Genomic DNA, 24,846 nt, shown 5'->3' on the forward strand with positions numbered 1-24,846 from the left:
TTGGGGAAACCCTACCTGTTTGGTCTGCAGTGGAAGGGGGGTGGAAAACAGGAGGCTGACCAGAGGGGGGTTGTGTTGGGGTAGGTGGAAAACTTCCTGGGGAAGGAAAGCTGGGCAAAGACGAAGAAAACACGGGTGAATACATTTGGGTTGTGGGCCGGGTTGGGTATTGGTACTGATGTGGATATTGGGACTGATGTGGATATTGGGACTGGCGGTGATATTGTGGGGCATGGTGTTGAAATTGGGACTGGGATGTGTGGGGAGGTGTGGGGGTAGATTGTGGTTCATTGATGACCTTCAGAAGAGCGTTATGGCAGCTATTCATTACCCACATCTGCTGATCAAAAGAAAGCTTCTCCATGCTCCTGAGCATGGACTGAAAAAAAAGATTTGCTGGAGCTTGACTTACATCTAAATGCAGCCTATCCAAGCGACTGCTGATTTCATGGTGGTTTTCACTCATGCGAGATTGCACCATGCTGAAACCAGCAGTCACTTGTTCTCCCAAAATTTTAAATGAATTTTGGAAGCCTGTATTTAGATGCAAGAACTCAGGAGCATAGCTCCTTTCCTGACCCCTCTGACGCTGCCGCCACGAACCTAACGGTGGTGTAGAGGTGGCAGGGTCCGAGGGGTGGGGTAAAGGGAACGCTATCTGTTGACCATCAGATGCGAATAAGGAAGGCTGCGCTCCACTGGTAGAGGTGGATGAAGTGGAGGGGACAGAGGGGTCAGAGGTGTGGGGCCTACCTTCGTGGTCCCCGGTGGCGGACTCAGGAGGGATCGCTTCAGAGGGCGCAGAGGTAGATGCAGGCGCACGGTGGCTGGAGTAGGTGCTGTGAAAGAAAAAAAATAAATTAATATATTGATATGAAAAAGCCCGGACTGAAACAAAAGTTTTGTGATTAGACAGGTTCTTACTGTGATGTTGAATACTTACACTCTACTCAGAATGGTTTGCCTCAGGAAGGAGAGGGCAGGGCCGTATCTATACCTCCTCTTCTTCCTTCCTGCTGAGCCACTCGGGGCCTGCATCTCCTCGTTGAATTCCCTCTTAAAGCGATCCCTCAGTGACCGCCACCGCTTCCTAACCTTGCTACCTGTGAAGACCGTAATGAAGAAAAAAAAATTATTGGTAAATGCAAGACATTACATTCAGCTCTAAACATCACTGAAAAGTGAATACTTACATAGTTTGCTCTGCTGCTGTGGAAGAAGGTCCTCCCACCTCGCAAAGATGTTCCGGCATACTTCCAACCAGAGCCGACGGGTGACACTGGTATCAGCTCCCGCTCTCGAACCTCCTCGATGAGGGCTTCGATATCAATGTCTGAATCATATGCGGGAGCACACAGTGAAGCCTGTGAGAAAAACAAAAAAAGAAAGAAATAAAAATTAGTAGACTGAAACAAAAAAATTAACAATTGAAGCCCCACAAAAAACAAACTCACTGATGGCCGACCGCGGCGTCGAGTCCGCCGACTCTGGGAGCGCCTGGGAGAACCTTCATGCTGTGCTGGACGTTCAGCAGCAGCAGCAGGAGACTGAAATAAAGGATAAAAAAAATTAGCTTTAATGTATGTATATGTTTTGTGTGTTACGTTATATATGAAATTCTGTTTTGTGTACGGTGCAGTGTGATGTGTGAAGCAAGTGTTTCACCACTACTTACACTTGGTTCCTCCTCCACTTGGATGTCTCCACCCGTCTCGGTCCCTTCCGACAGCTCCTCATCGGATTCTGATTCCTGTTTAAACATAATAAATGCATGTAGTGAATAAAAATGATGTAAATTTAAAAAGAAAAAAAAAAAAATTTTTTTACTTACCGATACCCGCTGTTGCTGTGGAGGAGGGCTGCCGGAAGAGGACATTGTGTGGCTGTGGTCCAGGTGGCTGTGGTCCTGGTAGGTATGTAAGTTAAAATACACTTGCAATCTGCTCTACACATTGAAGTAGCAGATTTGGGGTCTTCAAAACTTACTTTTCAGAATTTCTGGATCCGGTCAAGGTGGCTGTGGTCCAGGTGGCTGTGGTCCAGGTGGCTGTGGTCCTGGTAGGTCTGTAAGTTAAAAGACACTTGCAATCTGCTCTACACATTGAAGTAGCAGATTTGGGGTCTTCAAAACTTACTTTTCAGAATTTCTGGATGCGGTCCAGGTGGCTATGGCTAGTGGCTGTGGTCCTGGTGGCTTCTGCCGGTCGGTGTGGTCCCTACTCTATCTGCAATATAATAAGTATAATGGATTGATAGTTAGACCACCGCAGAAATAGGTAATGTTTACCAATAAACACCCTGTTAAAATGAGAAAAATAGGTGAACACCCAAACCCAAAAACAGGTGCACGTTATACCATTCTTTTCCATGTCCCAAAAAAAAAAAAGGTAAAATGTGAGACACCTTTAAAAATATTTTTAAGTTTAAAAAAAAAAAAAATTACCTCCCCGAAATAACCTTTCAAAGGATAACCTTTATTAAAAAATGACCCCTCAACCAACTCTGTATTGCATGTGTAACCATTGGTACATACACCTGTTTTAAATTTACCTTTATGAAATTATACTACGGACAATTTGTTAATAAACATTTTATTTATTAATTTTTTATTTTTTTTTTTAAATCATAATGGAGCAGAAATGCTCTTTATTTTAAATACAAGTACATCAACTATGAATGGTTTAAACAGTAAATAAAAAAAAACAACATTATAACCACAAGCTGCAGACCACTAGGCTTTGCAATAATACATCCGATTTAAAAAAAAAAAAAAAAAAACACACATGCTGCACAAACCACTATACTAAAGGTACCGTCACACTGAACGTTATCGCTAGCGATCCGTGACGTTGCAGCGTCCTGGCTAGCGATATCGTTCAGTTTGACACACAGCAGCGATCAGAATCCTGCTGTGATGTCATTGGTCGCTGCAGAAAGTCCAGAACTTTATTTCGTTGCTGGACTTTCTGTAGACATCGCTGAATCGCCGTGTGTGACGCCGATTAAGCGATGTGTTCGCTGGTAACTAGGGTAAACATCGGGTTACTAAGTGCGGCTCTGCACTTAGTAACCCGATGTTTACCCTGGTTACCAGCGTAAAAGTAAGAAAAAACACAAACACTTCATACTTATGTTCCGCTGTCTGTCCCTCCGTTCTGCTTCTCTGCCCTGTGTAAGCACAGCGGCCGGAAAGCAGAGTGGTGACGTCACTGCTGTGCTCTGCTTTACGGCTGGCTGGCGCTCACAATGCAGAGAAGCACAGCACGGGGACAGACAGCGGAATTTTTTTTTTTTTTTTACTAAGCGCGGCTATGCACTTAGTAACCCGATGTTTACCCTGGTTACTGGCATCGTTGGTCGCTGGAGAGCTGTCTGTGTGACAGCTCTCCAGCGACCAAACAGCGACGCTGCAGTGATCCGGATCGTTGTCGGTATTGCTGCAGCGTCGCGAAGTGTGACGGTACCTTTAGTAAATACATCAAAAATCAACATTAACCAATATGGCATTGACAAATGCACATGCAACCAACAAGACGCACACAAACATACCTACAAGCAGAGTCATAACGCAAGCATAACACATGAAAAGGCATAATATTGACGAAGGCATAATAAGGTGCAGGCACGTGAACACATACATACAAAAGCACACAGCAGTACAAAAATACACACACACACACACACACACACGGCCATCAGTCCTCCAGCTGGAGCTTGATATCTTCACAGTGGCAGGCCTCACGGTGGATCTGGACTGTAGCAGGGCACTGGCTGTTGCAGGACGACGGCAGGCCTCAGGTTGGATTCAGGTTTTAAAAGCTCTTGCTGTAGTCAGTACGTCATACACAAATGCACACACACACACAAATGGCAATATACTCACACTGTTGTAGTGTGTCTGGTCCTTGCTGCCAGGCTGGGGTCTTGGTGTCCGGCTGGGCTATTGGGGTCCAGGCTGGGCTCTTGGTGTCCGGCTGGGCTCTTGGGGTCCAGGCTGGGCTCTTGGTGTCCAGCAGGGCTCTTGGTGTCCAGGCTGGGCTCTTGGTGTCCGGCTGGCTGGAGGCTTCTCTTCTTGTCTCTGTGTCTTGCTGGCATATGTGGGGGTTGAAGGCCCAGACCAGGTTTATATAGATTTGGGGATGTCTGGCCAATTAGATAAAAAATCCTGTTTCTGAGCATGCTCAGTAGAAAAAAACGTATTGCAGCGCTGCATTGCGTCGTACGACGTGTCTCGACGCATCCGTCGCTCATAGACTTTCATTGTAGCAAAAGACGCATGCCGACGGATGCGCCGAGACACGTTTTATTGTCGGAGCCAAAAAACTTTACAATCTACGTTTTTCCAGACGACGTGTCGCCTCTTTTCGACGCATCCGTCGAAAGACGTATACCGACGAATGCAAATCCGTCGCAATGCGTCGCCAATACAAGTCTATGGGAAAAAAACGCATGCAGCAAAATATTTTGCTGCATGCGTTTTTTCGGCAAAACGACGCATTTTAACGTATTGCAGTTAACGCTAGTGTGAAAGTAGCCTTAGCGTTAACATTGTAGTGACAAAGTTATATTCACTTATACAATCATTTTTGTAGCTTCAGCGCATTTACAATAAACAAAAAATGAAGCAAATTTAATAAAAATATAATAATGTTTTGTGTATGCAGCACCTATGGAGACTTCTGTGTCTCCATGGTTTCAGACTATAAACAAAGTCTTGCAAAGCCAAATAAATGAGCCAGACTATAAGCTGGTTTATCTGCAAAGTGTAAGAGCATGTACACACTGTGGCCATTTTACACACAAAACCTAAGACAAATTAGCATATACCCTACAGCAAGTAAATAGTGATCGTACATGTAAATAACATAGGGTGCTTGGTTATCACTATTTTGATCAAGAAAGCATAAAAGCCATCTGACCGCGACAAGGTGTACCCATAGGGACGGTCCTATCCTGTCTAGTATTAAAACCTTACCATGTGTCATACAACGTCAATGTGAATAAGGGCAGAGCAGGACACGGGCCCGACTAAGACACCCATCCATGGGAAGCTATACAGATGAAATACTTAGCCCAGAAAGAAGAGCCACACTCCTGTTTGTACAAAGTACAAGAAATGACCGCAAAACCAAAGTGAGCCGGACTATAAACTGAGGCCATTTTACAGACCAAACCCAAGAAAAAAACAAAATGAGCACATTTTACAGCAAGGAAATAAATAGTAGTAGTAAATTTTCCAATGTTATTTACGGTACATCTTCTCTCTAACGACATATTACACAATGGGGAGAAGAAGTGGCTCATAAGTAGGGAAAGAGGCATTTTTCTCTAAATATTACAATTTATTATATTTTTTATAGTATTGATTTATGCAGGCATTGAAATAGTAGTGACAATTTAATAGATATATCCACCATTTTTCGTAGCTCCAGTGAATTTTCAATAAACCAAAAATGAAACAAAATTTAATTAAAAAAAAAAAATAAAAATCCTATTGTTTTGTGTATGCTGCACAGATGGAGACCTATGTGTCTCCGTGGTTTTAGACTATGTGTAAAGTCTTGTAGCCTGTAACCTGCTGAATGTGTGGTAGCAAGGACCACTATTTGTGGTTGGAAACTCTAGGTATTTTCATGCTTCATTAACACGTGTTTTTTTTTTTTTTTGTTTGTTTTTTTAATTTTCCTCTATTTTTTTATGTGTGAGTAAACTTGTATACCGATCTGAATTTGTAACGTCTATTTCTTTTGGTAATGGAGCTGCATTTCTTGTCCACGGCACACATATTTTCCATCACATGAGTGCAGTTAGCTTTCCCTTTAAGAACAGTTCCTGTAAATCCCTAGTCATGGCCGGGGATGCCCCAATGTATTACCAAGGTTAATAGACACAGTGACTGTGATCATTCAGTGCAATCCGAGACTTTACTCCTCTGTCCTCATCCATCATCCGGGAACTCGCACTAATTGGGTTACCCTTCCCCGAGATATTTCATGCCGCAATACTGAAATCTAATCCCAGCCATATTCTCTCCAGGAATTTCAAGCCGGCTGACGTTAGGCGGTGTAATATTCATCTCTGTAGACCCGGAGGAGCAATCATACATATCAATAGACTTTTTTTTCTCTAATCAGTTTTTTTCCCACTTTAAATAAATTCTAACCGCAGAAAATTAGGATTTACCTGGTACAGATTGGAGGATCGTTTGCATGGATTGATGTCATTAGTCTTTATTACTAGGGTACTTGCAGTTTTGGAAGCCAGTTTTGGATTAAAATAAGATAATAGAAGTACGGTAGATGCTTTTCTATATGCTCCTTGCTTTGGCTTTAAAATCTGCATCAAAAACAGAAAAATAAAGCCGTATATCTGAGGGCACACTAACAAAAAATAACATAATAAATGCTCAACTAATTAAAAAGCCCCATCAGTAAAAAAAAAGAATAAGAAAAGCCTAAAAAAATCATATCATGAAGTACGAAGTTATCTTCCCGGGCACCATCCTCCCCATAACCTGGAAAAACTCATTTACATGAAGTGATAAAAGCAGATTTCTTTACGACAAAGGGTCTGATATGATGCATACAGGTAGGACTTTTTTCAGCAGTCTATAACCTGTATGCCCATAATTATAGGTTTTATAGCTCAAAAGTGGTGACAGATTCCATTTACAATGTACTTTTGTTTCTCAGCTCGGCACAGGCTAATAAACGAGGACTAGTCCAGTGGAGCATCTCCTCCTCCAGACTAGTCCTGCATCAGTTCCTCATCAGATTCTCTAATCACGCTTAAATTGGGCAGTCTATAACCTGTATGCCCATAATTATAGGTTTCATAGCTCAAAAGTGGTGACAGATTCCATTTACAATGTACTTTTGTTTCTCAGCTCGGGACATGCTAATAAACGAGGACTAGTCCAGTGGAGCATCTCTTCCACCAGACTAGTCCTGCATCAGTTCCTCATCAGATTCTCTAATCACGCTTACACTGGGCAGGCGTAATTGGCATCTTACGTATAACTCCCATTTTGTTAGAACTGCTGGAAATCCATTATATGCCCGTGACGTGTTGTCAGTCCTACCATAACTGGGATTGTATGGAGCCTGGACTAGTGTGGTGGAGGAGACACTCAGCCAGACTAGTCCTGCCTCATAATCGTGTGCTGGGCCTTTGATTAAGTACATTTTTAACAGCAGAGTAAGTCAGTTTATATACGGTAATCTATTTGGGAATTCAGGATGCGTTTTTGCCCCATAGATTAACATTAGCGACGCATCGTGCGACGGTTGCGCCGTGTTGTGGTGGACCGCCAGGAGCAAAAAACGTTACATGTAAAGTTTTTTGCTGCCGATGGACCGCTTTTTCCGACCGCGCATGCGCAGCCGGAACTCCGCACCTCACAATGGGGCAGCGGATGCTCAGGAAAAATGCATCCGCTGTCCCCGTTGTGCGGCGCATTCACTGCTAGCGTCGGAATCTCAGCCCGACGCACTGCGACGGGCTGAATCCGACGCTAGTGTGAAAGAAGCCTTATTGATACAAGTGATTTGCAAACTCCACAATGTCTATGTAAATGCCTCTTTTGTCAGCACAGATCGTTTGGATAGAAAAGGAGACCATGCAAATTGGCAAACTATAGGAAGACCTTCAGCTCCAGATACACAGCGCTTTTTCTGTCTTAGGGAGAACTTTTGTGTTTTCATTTTTTATTTTATTTGGTATTTTACTACCAACCGTTGACTTTTTCTTAATAGTAAAAAGTTTTGAGAAGATGTCTGATCCCGGAATGCCTGGACATGCCATCTGTATAGGGCTGCGCTTATTATCTTGTTAGAACTTTTCTCTAGTTTCAAACTCCATGTAAAATCTGACAGCTAGAAACTTTGGGAATTCATCTTGAACAGGCGGGTGGACGACATGGATGAGTTTCTAATCTGCTTCTTGAAATGTATGGCATTACATGCATTTGTGAGTCCCAGCGCGCTGGCTTCATCTAGTTCAGGCTGGATGATGATAAAGCTTTGATATGTTTCCAGGCCGGCTAATACATGTAAGTGCTGTGATGATGTCAGGATGTGCGCTCCTGCTTCTCTGTATGACCCGTGTATAAAATACTGCAACTGCTGGTGAAAAGCTCAACTATACTGCCACCTAGTGGACAGACAGGCTCTTCTCACCTATTCCGTAAGATTCTGTACAGCAAGGCGAAGAGACCCAATGGAGATGAGCAAATTTATTCATTGGGGCCTGATCCACCAGCCAGTCCAGTATTCCGTGCCTGCTCGTTGGAGCCATGTGATCCACCGCTTAACTGCCAAAATCCCCAGCCCTTGTTCTGGTTTTTAGGCCCGATATGACGTTATTCTTGTACCATGATGCACTCATGGCATTGAGTCAGGCCTACCAATCAGAAGAAGTGCCTGGTGTGCTAGATGGCTTTTGGCTGAAAAATGCTTTGGCCGATCGTTTGGCTAACAGCCATCTCAGCCGTCTCTCCCAAACATAGGAGCCAACACGTTGGCCGGCGGCTTATCTCATCTCTCATGACCATCAGTCGGTTGGCGCCCCATAAACGTTAGACCGTCGGCCAAACCCATCAATATCGGTGAGGTTTGGCCGACCCTAATCTAATGTGTGTGGAGCCTTAAGAGGGCGCCTGACCAGCGGTCACGGATTACTAATGTGGCCACTGTGCCAGGTTCCTGCTTGTCCATTCACTCATCTCTCATTCCAAACCTTCTCATTTCTATAGAATCTGAGTTGTACGTCAGGCGTGCAAATAAGGATCTAAATGATTGGCTTTTAACCTATCGGCTCCCTTCCTAGACAATCCGTGCCAAAGTGTTCTGGCTGTGGCTTGTTTCCTACCTCCGTGGTGATAAGTGCATGTTAATCGTAGACGAGCTGGAGTCCACCGTAGATCCCAGATCAGCGCATCAATAATTCAGCTAATACCAATCTATGGAGATGCATTAGTCCTGGTGGAAGTATGCTGGAAATGTCTTCCATATGTCAGGACACTGATCACACTGGCCTCAAGCAGGAAAAAGCAAATCCTATTGATTGTTTGTGTGATTTGTACAGTTCCCCAGAAATAGTTTTCTTGGTAGAAACGTATCTGTCTGTGTAGCCTTTCAGAAGGAAAATATATCAAATTCAGCATCTGCATACTGTGCATTCGGGGTTATTCCCACCACCTTCAATGGATTATGTGGGGTAGTGATATAAAAACATAATATGCAAATTGCCTCTTCTGAGAAAAAGAGGACTTAAACTCTATAGCGCCACCTGTTGGAAGTAGCGATCCTACAAGTCACAATCAACCCTTTAACGAGTCGTGCAATATGACTTAGGCTTTCACATATCAGGTTTTTTGTTTAAGGCACAATCCGGCAGTTTTTGAAAAAAACAGATCCGTTTTTTTCTTAAGCCGGATCCGTTTTTTTTTCCCATAGAGTTGTATTAGCGCCGCATTGTGCCTGAAGGACATGCGTTTCATCCGTTTTGTGCCGGATCCATCCCTTCAGGCTTTTTTGCCGGACACAAAAAAAAACGTTGACTGCAACGTTTTATCTGTGCGGCGAAAAAGCCTGAAGGGACGTTTCCGGCAATAAACGCATGGAACGGATGTGTGAATGAACGTTTCCGGCTACCGAATCCGTTCTCGCTCTCTCTCTCGCGCTCGCTCTCTCTCTCGCGCTCTCTCTCTCGCTCTGGCTCTGGACTGAGGTCTACCTTGACAAGCCAGAGATGGTATGTCACTCTCCATAAGGATAAACGATACCCCTTAGACCCCAGTCCAGAGCCTCTCACCTAGCCAAATTAGTTCTCATGCTTCGCACTGACGAGGGCCAACAGCCCAAAACACCGTGTCTGCGAATTGAGATACTGATTTGGATTTTATCCTAAGTCATATTACACGACTCGTTAAAGGGTTGATTGTGGCTTGTAGGATCGCTACTTCCAACAGGTGGCGCTATAGAGTTTAAGTCCTCTTTTTCTCAGAAGAGGCAATTTGCATATTATATTTCCCAGAGGAGCATTGCACGGCGAATAAGCCTCCTTACCTTGACAAGCCAGAGATGGTATGTCACTCTCCATAAGGAGAAACGATTCCCCTTGGATATAAAAACATGCACTTTTGCTACTTACTGCATATTGAATTTTGCAACTGTTCTTGAGATATTAACAGTTGGCTTACAGCTTGTTGCGCGGTGGTCGGTCTCCAAGGCAACGAACTGTAAACAAGAGAAAAGTATTAATACTTCAAGAATGACTTAGAGTTGTAATTTCATAACAGCTGGAGCGTTGAAGGTGGCTGATCCCTGTCCTAGTTCTTCATGGACAATGCAGTACTTGTACAAGCCTGCAGCCCTGGGCCCTATGAGCACAACATACATTACACTTTTTCATCTATTTTTTTTTGTGTCCATTTGTTACCTAAATGCAAGATTAAAGGTATATTCCTAGAATCAAAAGTTATCTCCTATCCCAGCGAGACTGTACCCTTTAGTGATCACAAGTATGGGGTTCTGTGTCCGGAGACCTGCGCTCTATAGAACCATATCTTAATGGAGCGGAAGTGCACATGCTCAAACTTCACTCCTTTCATCCTCTATTTGTATAGGGACCTTTAGACCCTGGCATGATCTAATGGGCTATTGAACCTGGCGGACCCATAGGTCAGTGTTTGACAACCATTAGCAGCAGCACAATCACATCGTGGGGGTTCCTATGGAGTTAGAGCAGTGTTCCCCAACTCCAGTCCTCAAGAGCCACCAACAGGTCATGTTTTCAGGATTTCCTTAGAATTGCACAGGTGATAATTGCATCACCTGGCCAGGCAAGCATTCAATCACCTGTGCAATACTAAGGAAATCCTGAAAACATGACCTGTTGGTGGCTCTTGAGGACCGGAGTTGGGGAACACGGAGTTAGAGGGATCCTCTTCTCTCTTAAAACCATGTGAATACCATTGTCAATTTTGATCCCAGCATCTAAAGGGTTAAGTTGCAGGATTAGTTCTGTCACTGACCCGTTTTTTTTCCTGTAGGAGCTGCTAAGCTCCTGCTGTGATTGAACCCCTCACTGTATCCAATTGTGAAAGCACCTACCTGATTAAAGACGTACTGAAACATGTCATGTCCAGAAGGGGTTAAGCAAATTTTTAAATAGTTTTCATTTCAAATTGTCCTGCTGCTGCACCTAGCCATCTGATCTCTTGGAGCTGACTGATTTCTGCTCCGTTTTCCCTTCTCTCAGGGTTTGTGATAACAGGAAGAGGGAGGAGGTTTTAGGTGAAAAACCTAAATAAAAAGAATGAGGAAAATCTGAAATGATTAGAAAGGGCAGCTAAGGCAGTCGTCGGATGGGTTGGAAAGCACACGATTCTTCATTAGCTGTATAAAGGTAAATCACTTCTAGTATGAAGCTGTGCTGATACTTGAGAGCTAGTTCTGACTTCAGCCACCTGAATACACAGTCCTCAAATCCAGCATGTATTCCTGGGACGGACATGCTCACAAGAGAAAAGTCTGAAACTGGGGGCATGGAATGTGAAATAAGGGAACAAAACTTACTGACTGGAATGTAGTGCAACTTTTTTAACTCAATGTGACGACTAACCTATGTAAAAAAAAATATATATATATTTTTCCTTGTTAGAGGGGTCTACAGCCTTTCAAGGGGATCTGTCACTTAATTTGAAAACTGAATAATGTATCACTTACTGGGTTTCTTGCTGTAGTTTTGATAAAATAACTGATTATCCCTAAAGAAATAGTAAATCTGCTGCTATATAGCCCTCCATAGTAATGACCTCCTTACAACCCTGCTCCCACCACTGATTGTCAGCTTTCTGCCTATGCACAGTGTACACAGACAGATGCTGATTAGGGGTGTGAAGGGGTTATTCAGAGAACTGCTAAATCTGCATCTGACAAAATGGTGATTTTATCAAAACTGCAGCAAGCAGCTCAGTAAGTGACACATCGCTGGAATCTGCATCTCTGCTACTACATCATGCTGCTCTCATATGCGGTAGCAAAAGAAACTGGTGAACTATTCCCTTTAAAGTCCATCTGGCTATGATCGACCTCATTCCGTAGCACGCACACAGTACTTTTTCTAATCTGGCATTGTCACAGACTTGGAGCTGTGAAGTTCCGCACTGATAGAACTGTCACATTGCAGTATTGATTTTGCTTTCCTTTTAATACAAGGCTTGTGAATACAATAGTAAAATTGGTAGTAAAGATGGGGTAATAATGGAAGGAGAAGATGAACCGAGCACTTGGCGGAGTTCCCAGACTGCTGCTATAGCAATGCCTTGTCTTATCTTCCGCAGAAGAAGATAAGTCTTATTTGTGTACAGTCCTCTGTAGTCTATCCATATGTGTAACTATTTGCTATCAATAAGCCTAAACCCGGGCGGTACATGTAGAAATAATCCCACCTAGAGGATGTGGAGATGCTACTGGTGAAGATGGAAATATATTTGCTGTGTGTTTAGTGCAAACAGGATTGTTGCTTATTTAGCAGGTGGTCCTATAAAAAGCGGGAGATGTGTCTGGAACAGATGGCGGTGTATCTGTCTAATAAAAGGAGCCATGAGTCATTCTTCGATTGTCTATAGTTTTACCATATTGTTTCATTTGCCGTCTTTTTGCATCGTCCATAGTTGTGAAGCTCTTTAGGACAGAGTAGTTCGCAGTTTACAACAGTTTTGGTGTAAACCAAACCCCAAAATGTAGCAAAATGCACAAAGACGTTACAGAAGTTGAACATTTTCATGCCTGACAAAAGTTGGAAAAGGCGCAGTGCTAAGGCTACTTTCACACTAGCGTTTTTTTTTAATACGTCGCAATGCGTTGTTTAGGAGAAAAAACGCATCCTGCAAAGTTGTTTGCAGGATGCGTTTTTGCCCCATAGAGTAACATTACCGACGCATTGCGACGTATTGACTCACGTCGCAACCGTCGTGCGACAGTTGCACCGTGTTGTGGCGGACCGCCTGGAGCAAAAAAACGTTACATGTAACGTTTTTTTGCTGCCGACGGACCGCTTTTTCCGACTGCGCATGCGCGGCCGGAACTCCGCCCCAACCTCCCCGCTTCTCACAAAGGGGCAGCGGATATGCGCCGGAAAAATGCATCCACTGCCTCCGTTGTGCGGCGCATTCACCGCTAGCGTCGGAATCTCGGCCCGATGCACTGCGACGGGCCGAATCCGACGCTAGTGTGAAAGTAGATGGTAAATGGCAACAATTGGTGCACAGATTAAAAGACCAGTAAATCCATACCGCCCGAACCACAGACTGTTCTATTCTTAGTTTGCGATTTTCCAAGAAAACGTAGTTTAAAAAGCCAGCCAGTGACTATCGGGAGACTAGTCTGATGTGTCCATGGCCGCCTTGATTGACAGGTTCCCCCTATTTGTGTACATTGGGATCTGCCCACCAACTGGAGTATGGTGGGGCGAAGGCGGCCAGGGGCATAATCCGAGTGGTCACTATCAGGGGAGGATTAATAGTAGCCAGGGCAGTTTAGAAGCCGTTACCCCGCCAAGTACCCGATGTTTCCTCTTTGATAGGTCATGTGAGTACACCCAGGTGCTCTGGTGGACATCTGTAGATGGAAATGACAGAGATAGCGGCGCACATAGCACACCGCCTACATTTTTCCCTTATGTACAGCACTATACATAATAGATCAGGGGTGGGAGATTAATTTTCCCGTTGGGCCACATGACAGACTGTGACTATGGAGGCTGCACCAATAGGCTGAAATTAATTCTGCTCAATGTTAGCATGTTAATTATAATTATTTTTAATTGCATTACTTACGGTAACATTGAGCAAAATTAAGTATGCTGAAATTCCACTAAACACAGTATAAGCCCCCACATAGCACCCTCAATCAACAACTAAAGCGATTAACCTATGGGGCCCTTATACATGCAAACCATAACAAAAAAAAAACTCTAAAAAAAAACCCATATGCCTCATAGTCACATTTCTGTGGACATGGACTACTTATATACAGGGTGGTCCAAAAGTAGGTGGACAGTATATGTAATAGGGTTATGAAGGGGGAGATTTATCAAACATGGTGTAAAGTGAAACTGACTCAGTTGCCCTTAGCAACCAATCAGATTCCACCTTTCATTTTCCAAAGAGTCTGTGAAGAATGAAAAGTGGAATCTGATTGGTTGCTAAGGGCAGCGGAGTCAGTTGTAAATTTTTCCATAATAATTTGGGAAATTTCTGAAATGTCCTATAAATGTCTGTTCTGTTCCTGATCTAAGGATCTCGGCTTTTAGTTGAGATGAATCTGTGCTGCACTTTATGTACATGCTCAGTAGTGAGGGAGCCATGGTATGACCCCCCACATAGCCTCCTACATACAGTATGAGCCCGCACATAGCCCACTATATATAGTACGAGCCCTCACGTAGCCCATATATATATATAGGCACACATCCCATACACATATTAATAAAAAAAACAGCTGTGCTGCTATTCTGTATTGTCGTCAGCTGAGCTCCTGGAAATAGCCATGGGCCCCCTCGGGCGGTAGCCCAAATTGCCCTATTTATAATCCGCCTATGGTCCCTACAGTTCCAAACTGAGTCTCAAATTATGTTTTCTCTTAAATGCTGCTGCGTTTCACAGAAAACAAAACATATCTGACTACAACCATGCAACCAGGTTCTGATTGATGCGGCTCTTGGTTTGGGCAGCATGAATCAAGTAATAGGTTCCTTTTAATAAGCTGAAAACATAAAAATGTAAAAACATGCAAAGCCAAACCTGCCCAAAGAAGGTATGCATTTCATTTTCTAACTTTAGGGCAGACATAGGGCTCATTCAGATGTCCGTTTTTCTCATGTTCAAGAAAAACAGCCTGATTATTTTGATCAGACTTTGATCAAAGTTTGGTCTGGGTGTCCTCCAGTGTTTCTTACACATGGAGAAAAAAGTGTCTCCACCTTCTTCTTTGTGATAGTCTGTGAAAATCTGACCTCATTCTGTGTGATCAATTTTTTTTTTTTACAGATCCATAGACTTTCATTGCGATTTTGATACGAGCGTCTGATCAAAATCAGACATGTTTCCGAGCAGTCCACAAAAAATCACAGACATGTGAAAGGCCCCATAGACCCATCAGGGGTGCTAGTGTAATCTGTGAGAACTACGGATAGCATTTGTACGCAAAAATCGGCCATATAAATGAGGCGTAAAATGGTGGCACCAAATTTTTTAAGGGATATGTGACTTTTAAGAAAATTAGTGCAGTTCACTGAAGGTAGCCATTGAGTTATCGTAACTGTTAATATATTTGGGGTCACAGGCTTTTCCACGTTTTTGAGACAATGGGGAAATAGTAAAGGGGACAAGTGCAGAAACATTCTATCTGGTTTTTGTGATGCCGCGGCTACTGCTGTCTAGCTGGGGACGCCGCAGCTGCCGCTGTCTGGCTGGGGCTGCCGCTGTTTGGGTGGGGCTGCCGCTGTCTGGCTGGAGCTGCCGCTGTCTGGCTGGAGCTGCAGCTGTCTGGCTGGGGAAGCCGCTGTCTGGCTGGGGCTGCCGCTGTCTGGCTGGGGTCACTGCCGCTGTCTGGCTGGGGTCACTGCCGCTGTCTGGCTGGTGCTGCCACTGTCTGGCTGGAGCTGCCGCTGTCTGGCTGGGGACGCTGCTGTCTGGCTGGGACGCCTCTGTCTGGCTGGGGATGCCGCTGCTGCTGGCTTGGCAAACTGTAACTATTTCTAAATCTATGCTAAAACATGCCCCAACTAACATATTAAGAAACATTTTTGTTGTTTTTTTTACGAGTGCATATGTGGATTGTAATCATGAACTTCTTTTTTCATGCAGCTTTAGGTTGGATTTGAGCTTTAACCCTCGTGTTTCTGGCCCATGGTTTTCTTGTGCTGTGCACTGTATTCTGCATGTTACCTGAGTACTGGAAATGTTAGAGAATCTTTCATTAATTACTGCTTGTATCCAACAGGTGGCTCCTCTTCTGAAAACGACTGTGCGTTTGAGCCTGACTACTCCATCACCCCCCTACCTGTGACAGAGGGCATGCAACATATACGCATGATGGAGGGCATGTCCCGCTCGCTACCCTCCTCGCCCCTCCTTACCCATCAAGCCATCAGTGTGCGGCTGCAACCTGTCAAGAAACTAACTGGTAAGACCACCAAAGAAGAACCCAAGTACCAATATATAGGTTTATATTCCTATACCAGTATATGAATCACTGCTTTTAGGAGTTTGGCATTGGATCTTACTCATTATTGTTCCGTTTACTACTTGGACCAAGATATCCATGATCATGGCCAAGTCCTGTTCAGTAATATATTGGGAGGTTAGGTTCTCCCTGGTAGTAAAGGGCTATAGATTGTGTTGGCGCTATGTAAAGATTCATATGGCAACGCTAATATCACGCTTATGGGACATCTGTCTGATATAACGTGAGTTTAATATTATTTAATGGGGAGAAAAACTAGATGCTTCAAGTTTTCGCGCTGCAAAATAATCCATAGTCTCTCTGTCTAAACAGATAAAAAAAGTTACTTTGCAATCCCCTATGCGACTGTATTCCCATGGCGTGCCACTGTATCCTGGCAATGCTTCCTGCAGTGCCCACATAAAGGGGTCTAACGCTGCAGATCTCATGTGACTTGTACGGATCATGCATCGCTCCTGAATTCTGTGCTGAGAATAACATAATATTCTGGTACCAACCTTTCAGATGCGCCTGATTGGGGTATATTGGGTATCTCCGCTCCTTTCTATAAATGTATTATGTATATACAGTATATATATATTATAGATAGAGACGCTGAGGTGAGAGAGACCATTATGATTCGCTGCTCTCTCTCTGTGCGCTTGAATAATGGAAGTGCGCCATTATATTTACAGGTCATTATTCTATAACATCCGGTGAGACATCGAGATTAAAGGGAAGCTGTTTCCCCAAAACGCTAATTAAACCAATTATAGAGGGAACCTGGCTCCGAGAAAACTAATATCTGTTGTATAGATATTAACTGTTTGGTTGCCAAAAAAAATACTTTTTTTTTAAATGTATTTAGATGAGGGGACTTCAGTGCACCCTTGTGGTGACCAGGAGCTTAGGGCACCCTTCCTCCCCATCAATTTTCATACTGAGCACAGTCCTGTCTTGATTGGCATTGCTCAAAAACTCAATTGGTGCCTCTGCAGTCACAAAATCAGAGAATTATTTAATATGCAAACCCTAGTTGCCGTGGCTGCCGCAGTTCTCCGCCCTAACACACCCTTGTCACGAAGGGACTTTTTTTTCCCCAAAAACAGTCCCACTTTTAGTATAGGGCACTTTGGTGTGATTGTTTTCATGATTTAAATGTCATTTATGGTAATCAAAATACTTTGCCTAAAGGCCCCCATAGATATTAGACTGTCAGCTGAAAACTAGGGCTGTGGAGTCGGTAAGTCAAACCTCCGACTCAGACTCCTCAATTTCCATGACTCCAACTCCACCAAAATGGGCGCCCCGACTCCGCAGCCCTGCCAAAAGCCCGCTGATATCGATGGCTTCGGACAGTGGCCTAATGTGTATGGGGAGCCGGATGACTGATAGTCGGGACAGATGTTGATCATGCTGGTTTGATTTGGACTGCCAATTTCATTGCTCTCACGGAGATAAGTCAATGGCCGACATGTAAGTTGTAGGCTTTCTAATAGAGGTCACAGGAGCGCTCGGCCGAGTACATGGTAGTGTCAGATGAAATGGCCGTCGGCCCAACGATTGGCCCACACATCGTTTCCCGATGGGCATCTAATGACCGACTTAAGTGCATTGAAACAATACAAACCATTTCAGTGGGGTCTCCTGACATAGCCCATGGAGTGACGCTGATTCTGGAAAATGCATATTTTTTCCTCTAATCCTTGAAAACTCCTTTATTTAGTACCACATGACACTCTCATATCAGGGACAGTTATAGTTACAAATGTCTTTATTTTTAGTGGCAGAACACAGACTCCTTATAAAACAGTAGAACAAAAAAAGCTGGAAAATGGCTGCTTCCCATGGTTGCAGCCAGGTGCACTGTTACTGTGGAGCAGCTGGCCCCGACGCCGCGCGCGGTCCTGCACGCCATCCTTGGCTAGGTGGTGCTGTTTGACACTTGATTATTTTCCTTGCTGCTGTAATAATACTTCTGTATTTTCTTCACAAGCAGAAAACTGTGTTAACCCTGACTAGTGCTGGAGTTTATAGAGCGTCTGCCGCGGCGGTACATTTTTTTGATGCTGTCACCTTAAGAGGCTTAAAGACTTGCTTATTGAGTTAACTGGTTTGATTGTCTAATGAGGCTGTGCAGGTCTGACTCACACAGGGAGCCCGAGCGTTATACATCTCCCACAGGGACCACTACGCCATAAATTTAGCTTTAAGGATCGATGCGAACTCTGCAACCTGCATCTATCCCAGTAAGGCACTGTGTTATCTAAGTGATGGGGCGCTTCTACCAGACAGTGTTAAATTCTTAATATGGCACAGACGCCTGCGTATTCCGGGGTCTTGTGGATGAGCGGCAGTGATTGCGTAGACAAGCTGTGTATCCTAGTCACCTTATTTTGCACTCTGCAATGTAAAATGTGCATAGGTATTAATTATAAGAAATACATAAAACAATGCAGCTTAGTACATACAAGCGATGTTCATGTCGCGTTTTACCCTATGGTCACTGACTCTGTTGGGACTTTCATTCGAACCCTGAAAAACATTGTTTCGGCGTATACCTCTGCCAGGGGTTTATCTGCTATAGGAACAAATGGTGGGGCATTTTAGAATCAAACATGCCTGATGCTTTCTTTGCCCCCCCCATTTACTTGGAGACAACTATTGATCGTATCTCGCCAAGGTACATGGGTGCAGATAACTCTAATGTGTATGACAAAAAAAGGTAATGTGTATGCATTTACATGGCAAGACAATTGTGAACGAGCATTGCTTAAAAAGCTCATTTCACCATTATCTTTCAATGTAAACACGCTACTGATCACTTGATGAGCAAGCATTTTTGCTCATCAAGCAAAAAACAGTGTTTTGCGCAGCTCAAAAACTTATTCTCGGTGGTGCATCATTCTGCATAGCCAAGACTCGAACTATGGCAGCCGCTGCACACTGGGCGTACTATTACAGATTACTCTGTTCACATCTTTTACGTTGGTCTGCCTGTGTAAACAGGCATCTAAACTGATGCCGATTGGTAACAGTTTACTCATGTCAGTCATACAATGTATAGTGATGAGCGAATATACTCGTTACTCGAGATTTCTCGAGCACGCTCGGGTGTTCCCCAAGTATTTTTTAGTGCTCGGAGATTTAGTTTTTATTGCCGCAGCTGAATGATTTACATCTGTTAGCCAGCATACGTACATGTGGGGGTTGTCTGGTTGCTAGGGAATCCCCACATGTAATCAAGCTGGCTATCAGATGTAAATCATGATGAAAACTAAATCTCTGAGCACTAAAAAATACTCGAAGGATACCCGAGCGTGCTCGAGAAATCTCGAGTAACGAGTATATTCGCTCATCACTAATAATGTATGTAAAGCGCTGCGTAATAAGATATCGCTATTTTGATATTCTATCGCTCAGTGTTAAAATTAACCTACCCTTAAAATTATTGACTGTTCATGTCTTTGTCAGTGGGCAAACTTACAAAATTAGCAAGTGATCAAATGCTCATTTCCCCCATTGTAGTGTTTGATAAAGGGTTTACTTCACCAACACCTAAGCTTGGTGAGATGTCTCCTTGATCCTGGACCACTACCCAGTTTTTCTTCATACCCAAAGTCATTAAAAGATGTTTCCCTGTCTCGATGTTACATGAAAGCTGGCCAAACATATCAGCCGGAAGTAGGTTGATGGTCAACCAGCCATTGGTGAACCATCCTGATGCACATTTTAGTCCATGCGCACCATTACAGCCATAGTTGCCATACATATTCAATAACACTGGGCACAGACTAGTGACTATCGGACAGAATCTTAGAGCACTGCAACAGTCTGTCATCAGCCGGCTGAAATGGTAAATTGTTATTCGTTTTTTCTGATGAGTGGTGAAGTCGTTTGCTTTGATCATCTTCAGGCTGTACAGTGGATGGCTGTCGCGTGAAACCACTTTTGGAGAAAGCGATCTCTCCTAAGATGCACGTTTGGCTTGACTTGGCGTGCATGTGTTCTCTGTGGGGAGAGGGGAGTAAAGATTCTTTTAGGCAAACTGTAAGAACTCTCGTTCCCGATTATCCACCAACGTAAACTTGCCGGCAATCGCCCTACGAACAAGCTTTTTGCCAGCTCTAAAATCTTTATTAGTAGCACATGGCTCCTTTGATTTGCCCAAAAGATCATTGTTCTCTATAGCACATTGTCCTGTACACTGAAAACAGGACCTGCGCTGCCGAGAGCGATCTGTTATACTGGTAATCTGTAATAGTAATCTGTAATTACAGAAAGTTCTGTCAACATCTGGAGAGCAATCAGCCAGTGTAGACAGATGACCACCGATCAGCAAACAAGTAGATGATCAGAGGTCATGTAAAACAGATGTTAAGCTGCTGTCAATCAACTGTAGCAGCCTCATACCTCTTCTAGAACAAAAGGATTGGGCATGCTGAAATCCAACTGTCCGATCCTTCTATCTCCTGATATCTGCAGGGGATACCCTCATATATATTAGATGGTGAGCCGGTTTGGCCATCAGTGATTTAATATGTATCAGCCTAAGGGTACCGTCACACAGTGCAATTTTGATCGCTACGACGGCACGATTCGTGACGTTCGAGCGATATAGGTACGATATCGTAGTGTGTGACACGCTCCTGCGATCAGGGACCCTGCTGAGAATCGTACGTCGTAGCAGATCGTTTGAAACTTTCTTTCGTCGTCTAGTGTCCCGCTGTGGCGGCATGATCGCATGGTGTAACATATATCGTATACGATGTGCGCATAGTAACCAACGGCTTCTACATCGCACATACGTCATGAAATTATCACTCCAGCGTCGTACATTGCAAAGTGTGACAGCAGTCTACGACGCTGGAGCGATATTGTTACGATGCTGGAGCGTCACGAATCGTGCCGTCGTAGCGATCAAAATTGCACTGTGTGACGGTACCCTAAGGCGAGTTGCTCCCCAGTATCCGACAATAACAGCAGAGATATGCAGTAACGTATAGCGGCTTCCATACATTAGGAGCACTTCATGTTCCGCTCAGTTACTGGCTGTCGTTCAACGCTGTCAGTCATTGCGGAGTGAAGAGAAGGATTTCATCCTACTGTCTGTAGATAAATACCTCCCACCATGATCAATATTTCATCTCTGACAGGCCGAGATATAGGAAAGATATATCAGTGTGCTACGCTGGGTGTACCGTCTGACCAGTGTAGCACAATCTATAATTTATCACCCTGTATAGCAGATTCTAAGTGGTGTTCAGAAGACCCCATTCTTGCCAGGAGCTTCTAAATGGAAAATCAATGTGACTGACCTGATTGGCGATTGCATTTTGCCGTGTATATGCTGCCTAGGTGAACACAGGTGTAGATAATATGGTATATGGGTTAGGTGTGTAGTACCAGTACGGAATGGGTAATATTTGGCTGGCATAATGGTCCGTGAACAAGTGTTCCTAGTAGCCATGACCTAACCTGCTCGGATAACGCCTTATCTGAGAGCGTGCTCTGGGAGTGCTCATATATTATGTTCCAGTCCCTGCGGCTGCTTGATTTGTGGCTGCTAGACAGCCTGAACACATGGGGATTCCCTAACACACAGGCAATCCCCACATGTGTTGTGCCTAGGGGGACTGGAACAGAATATACCAGCACACCCAGATGCTCAGATAACACCAGAGCATGCTCTTATAAGACATTATCCAAGCATGTTCACTCATCATTAGTTTCTAGGGGAATACTTGTTTCTCTATAATTGTGTTGTCTCAACAGGCCGTTGGTCACTGTGCAAAACTCTTGTTCGTCGGGTGAAATTACCGTATGTTTTGTGTTGCACAAAAGATAATCATTCTCGGAAGCACATGAGTAAATCGGACTCGTGCTGCCGAGAACCATGAACTGAATGGTCTGTTACAGTCCGCCAACCTATTAAACGACCATAAATGTATACCGACTGGCGATCTTTTAATGTTGTAAGTCATGAGGCGTAAACGCAACTTAAGACGCCTCATATTGTCGGCACAGCCGTTATTATAAGGTACATTGTAAGGTCTCCTGCATGGCTTATTAGCTATTCTGTCAATTAGCGCAGGCTTTGCTCACGGCGCAGGTTTGTGTAAGGAATTAATAAGACCTGCCGTGTAACAGAGCGTCAGAGTCGGGAGGAGTGACGCGCTGGTTTCTAGCTCCGTGGCTAGCTGCGGGTCCCAGTGACGTGCGTCGGGGGTAGGGTGTTCGTGCAATTATGGTCCCAGACATACAGATGCATCGCGAGGAGCGCACAGCAACCCTTTTCAGTGCTTCCCTAGCAGAGATCATACACCAGCCTGACATGTCTCTGGTGATCAGAATTAGGGGAAATGATTGCTACTGTGTCTGCTCCGCACAGCACCATCTCGTCTTGTGTTTCCAGCCCTCCAGGCTGTAAGTCTGAGACATGCAAATCAGCTCTGAGACGGTGAGGAGCGCAGCGAGAACTGGGCCCGGCTGTTTTCCATGTTTGTTAGGTTTTATGCTAGAATGGGAGACTGGGAATAAAGAGCCGTCTTGTTAAGATTTATGTATCTTGACGTTTATGCTGATGTATGCGCCTGACTGAGATGTGCTCCAGACTCGCCATATATTTCTATCAGTTTTCGGTGTGACAGGTCTCGTACATCTCCCAGGGACACATTGGGGTACAATTTACCCATTTGCTTTGATGTCACCTGTGAGTGTGACGTTTTGGTTCTGCATCCCGTATTTAAAATCCAATTATTAATGTCCTCTAATACACGTGCCCCAGCGAACCCATAGGGGTCGGTCCTTTGTACATAGCTTCCATGGGGTCAGCTGAAAAATAATTGACCCAGATTTCATTCACTGGTCAGAAAACAGGAATTAATTAGGCTCTCGACACATTTTTGCTAATGGGGTCCTTGGGGATTTCGGTCAGGCTTTTCAGTATGTTTGACAGCAAGAAGAGCCAAGTCTATAACACCGATCTGGTTTTTTAAGGGTTAATCCCATGTCAGCCTTTCCGTACCACCTGAGGTCAGGGCTTTGGAAACTGCCGATAGGGCTGTGCTGTTAGATTTCGATAGACGTTGTGGAGACCACCTAGTAGAGTGAGCCGCACTGCTTCCAGAACCCTCATTCCCTATGGGAGTTACAGAAATGGTGTACTCCGTTGCTTTAGAGACCCACTCTCCTGTGGCCGGTGCAGAGACCGTTTCTCCGGTCTTAGCAATGAATGCCAGAGATTGGAAAAACCCTGTAATGAAGCCTTGATGGGTGCAGGTCAGATGGGTCTGTCAAAGATCTCCAGTATCCACTTGAAGAAATTCAGCACCAAGGAAGCTAAGACGCTAGTGTGACCCGAAACTTTCCAGTTGAGAATATATGGTATAATGGACAGATGAGGGTTTGTACAGATGGAGCAGCAAAGCGTGATGACAGATCCACTTAAAGGGACTCTGTCACCTCAAATTTGCAGGATATTTAAATGACTTTTTACCTGTTCGATGGGCGGCGTTTCATCTTCATTTCTCCACCCCATCCATCCCTGTTCTCTGCAATATGTTAGTGAATTAGAGTACTTGTGCTCCATAGTTGGCGCGTGCGCAATGCAATCTTTGGTGGCGCACGTGCAGTATGCTTTGCCCAGCTGCGGGCAAAGCTGAAAAGCATTACTGCGCATGCGCCCGCGCACTATGTCCCGCAACACCGCAAAATACCTCCGGGACATTAATGCTTTTCGGCTTTGCCCGCAGTTGGGCAAAGCATACTGCGTGTGCACAACCGAAGGTTGCATTGCGCATGCACCAACTATGGAGCACAAGTACTCTAATTCACTAACATATTGTGGACAACAGGGACTGACAGGGTGGAGAAATGAAGATGAAACGCCGCCCATCGAACAGGAAAAAGTCATTTAAATATCCCGCTAATTTGAGGTGTCAGAGTCCCTTTAAAAGTAAATTTATGTTCAGCTTTTGTCATGATAAGGATCTCATGTAGGGTGTACTTTTGGCATCTTCTTGCTTGCTCTTTAAGGCCCCTTTCACACATCAGTTTTTTGCCATTACACTGCAAAAAGTACATTTCTTATCAGCACTTGCTTCTGCTCAGTTCTGCAGACCCCTTACCATTCATGTGCTCTGGTCTAGCCCCACCATCATCAACTAATCTAAGTGTAGACTTCACTGTGTGCTTCTGTGCACTATCTACTCATGTGCAGTACCCTGCCTGATCAATTTTATCTTCTGTCAACTCTGGCAGTATAGCTGTAGTGTTTTTTGTATTGCTGGTTTGTTTCTAGCAGAGCTCAACACTCCTTCACAATGGAGCTTGTAATTACTAGCCAGGATTATCTTCTGCCATGTGCACCGATGGAGAAGAATGTTCAGTTTCATATCACTAATCTGTCAGCAGGAGTGCAGGAGAGTTGAGCTCTGCTACAAACTAGCTAATAATTATGTAAAATCACACAAGCCTCTATACTGATGCATACGGCAGAAGATAAATTCAGTCAGACAGAATGCTGTACAGGATCAGTCAGTGCACTGAGGTATTGAGTCTATTATCTAAGTAGGACACACTATATGTCAGAGGGGCGAGCAGAGCTATATTG

General features: G+C 44.2%; 1 protein-coding gene across 4 annotated transcripts in view; it reads left to right on the forward strand.

Annotated features, from left to right (window-relative positions):
- TANC2 (tetratricopeptide repeat, ankyrin repeat and coiled-coil containing 2) overlaps positions 1-24,846 on the forward strand; it is a 656,536-nt gene that overhangs the window by 494,239 nt on the left and 137,451 nt on the right. For all 4 annotated transcript variants that reach the window (XM_069751346.1, XM_069751349.1, XM_069751347.1 and 1 more), the window contains one exon: positions 16,011-16,193. In XM_069751346.1, coding sequence (XP_069607447.1) covers positions 16,011-16,193 — 183 coding nt within the window. The remainder of the gene's footprint in view (positions 1-16,010; positions 16,194-24,846) is intronic.

This window comes from Ranitomeya imitator, chromosome 2, assembly GCF_032444005.1.
Source record: "Ranitomeya imitator isolate aRanImi1 chromosome 2, aRanImi1.pri, whole genome shotgun sequence".
NCBI lineage: Eukaryota > Metazoa > Chordata > Amphibia > Anura > Dendrobatidae > Ranitomeya > Ranitomeya imitator.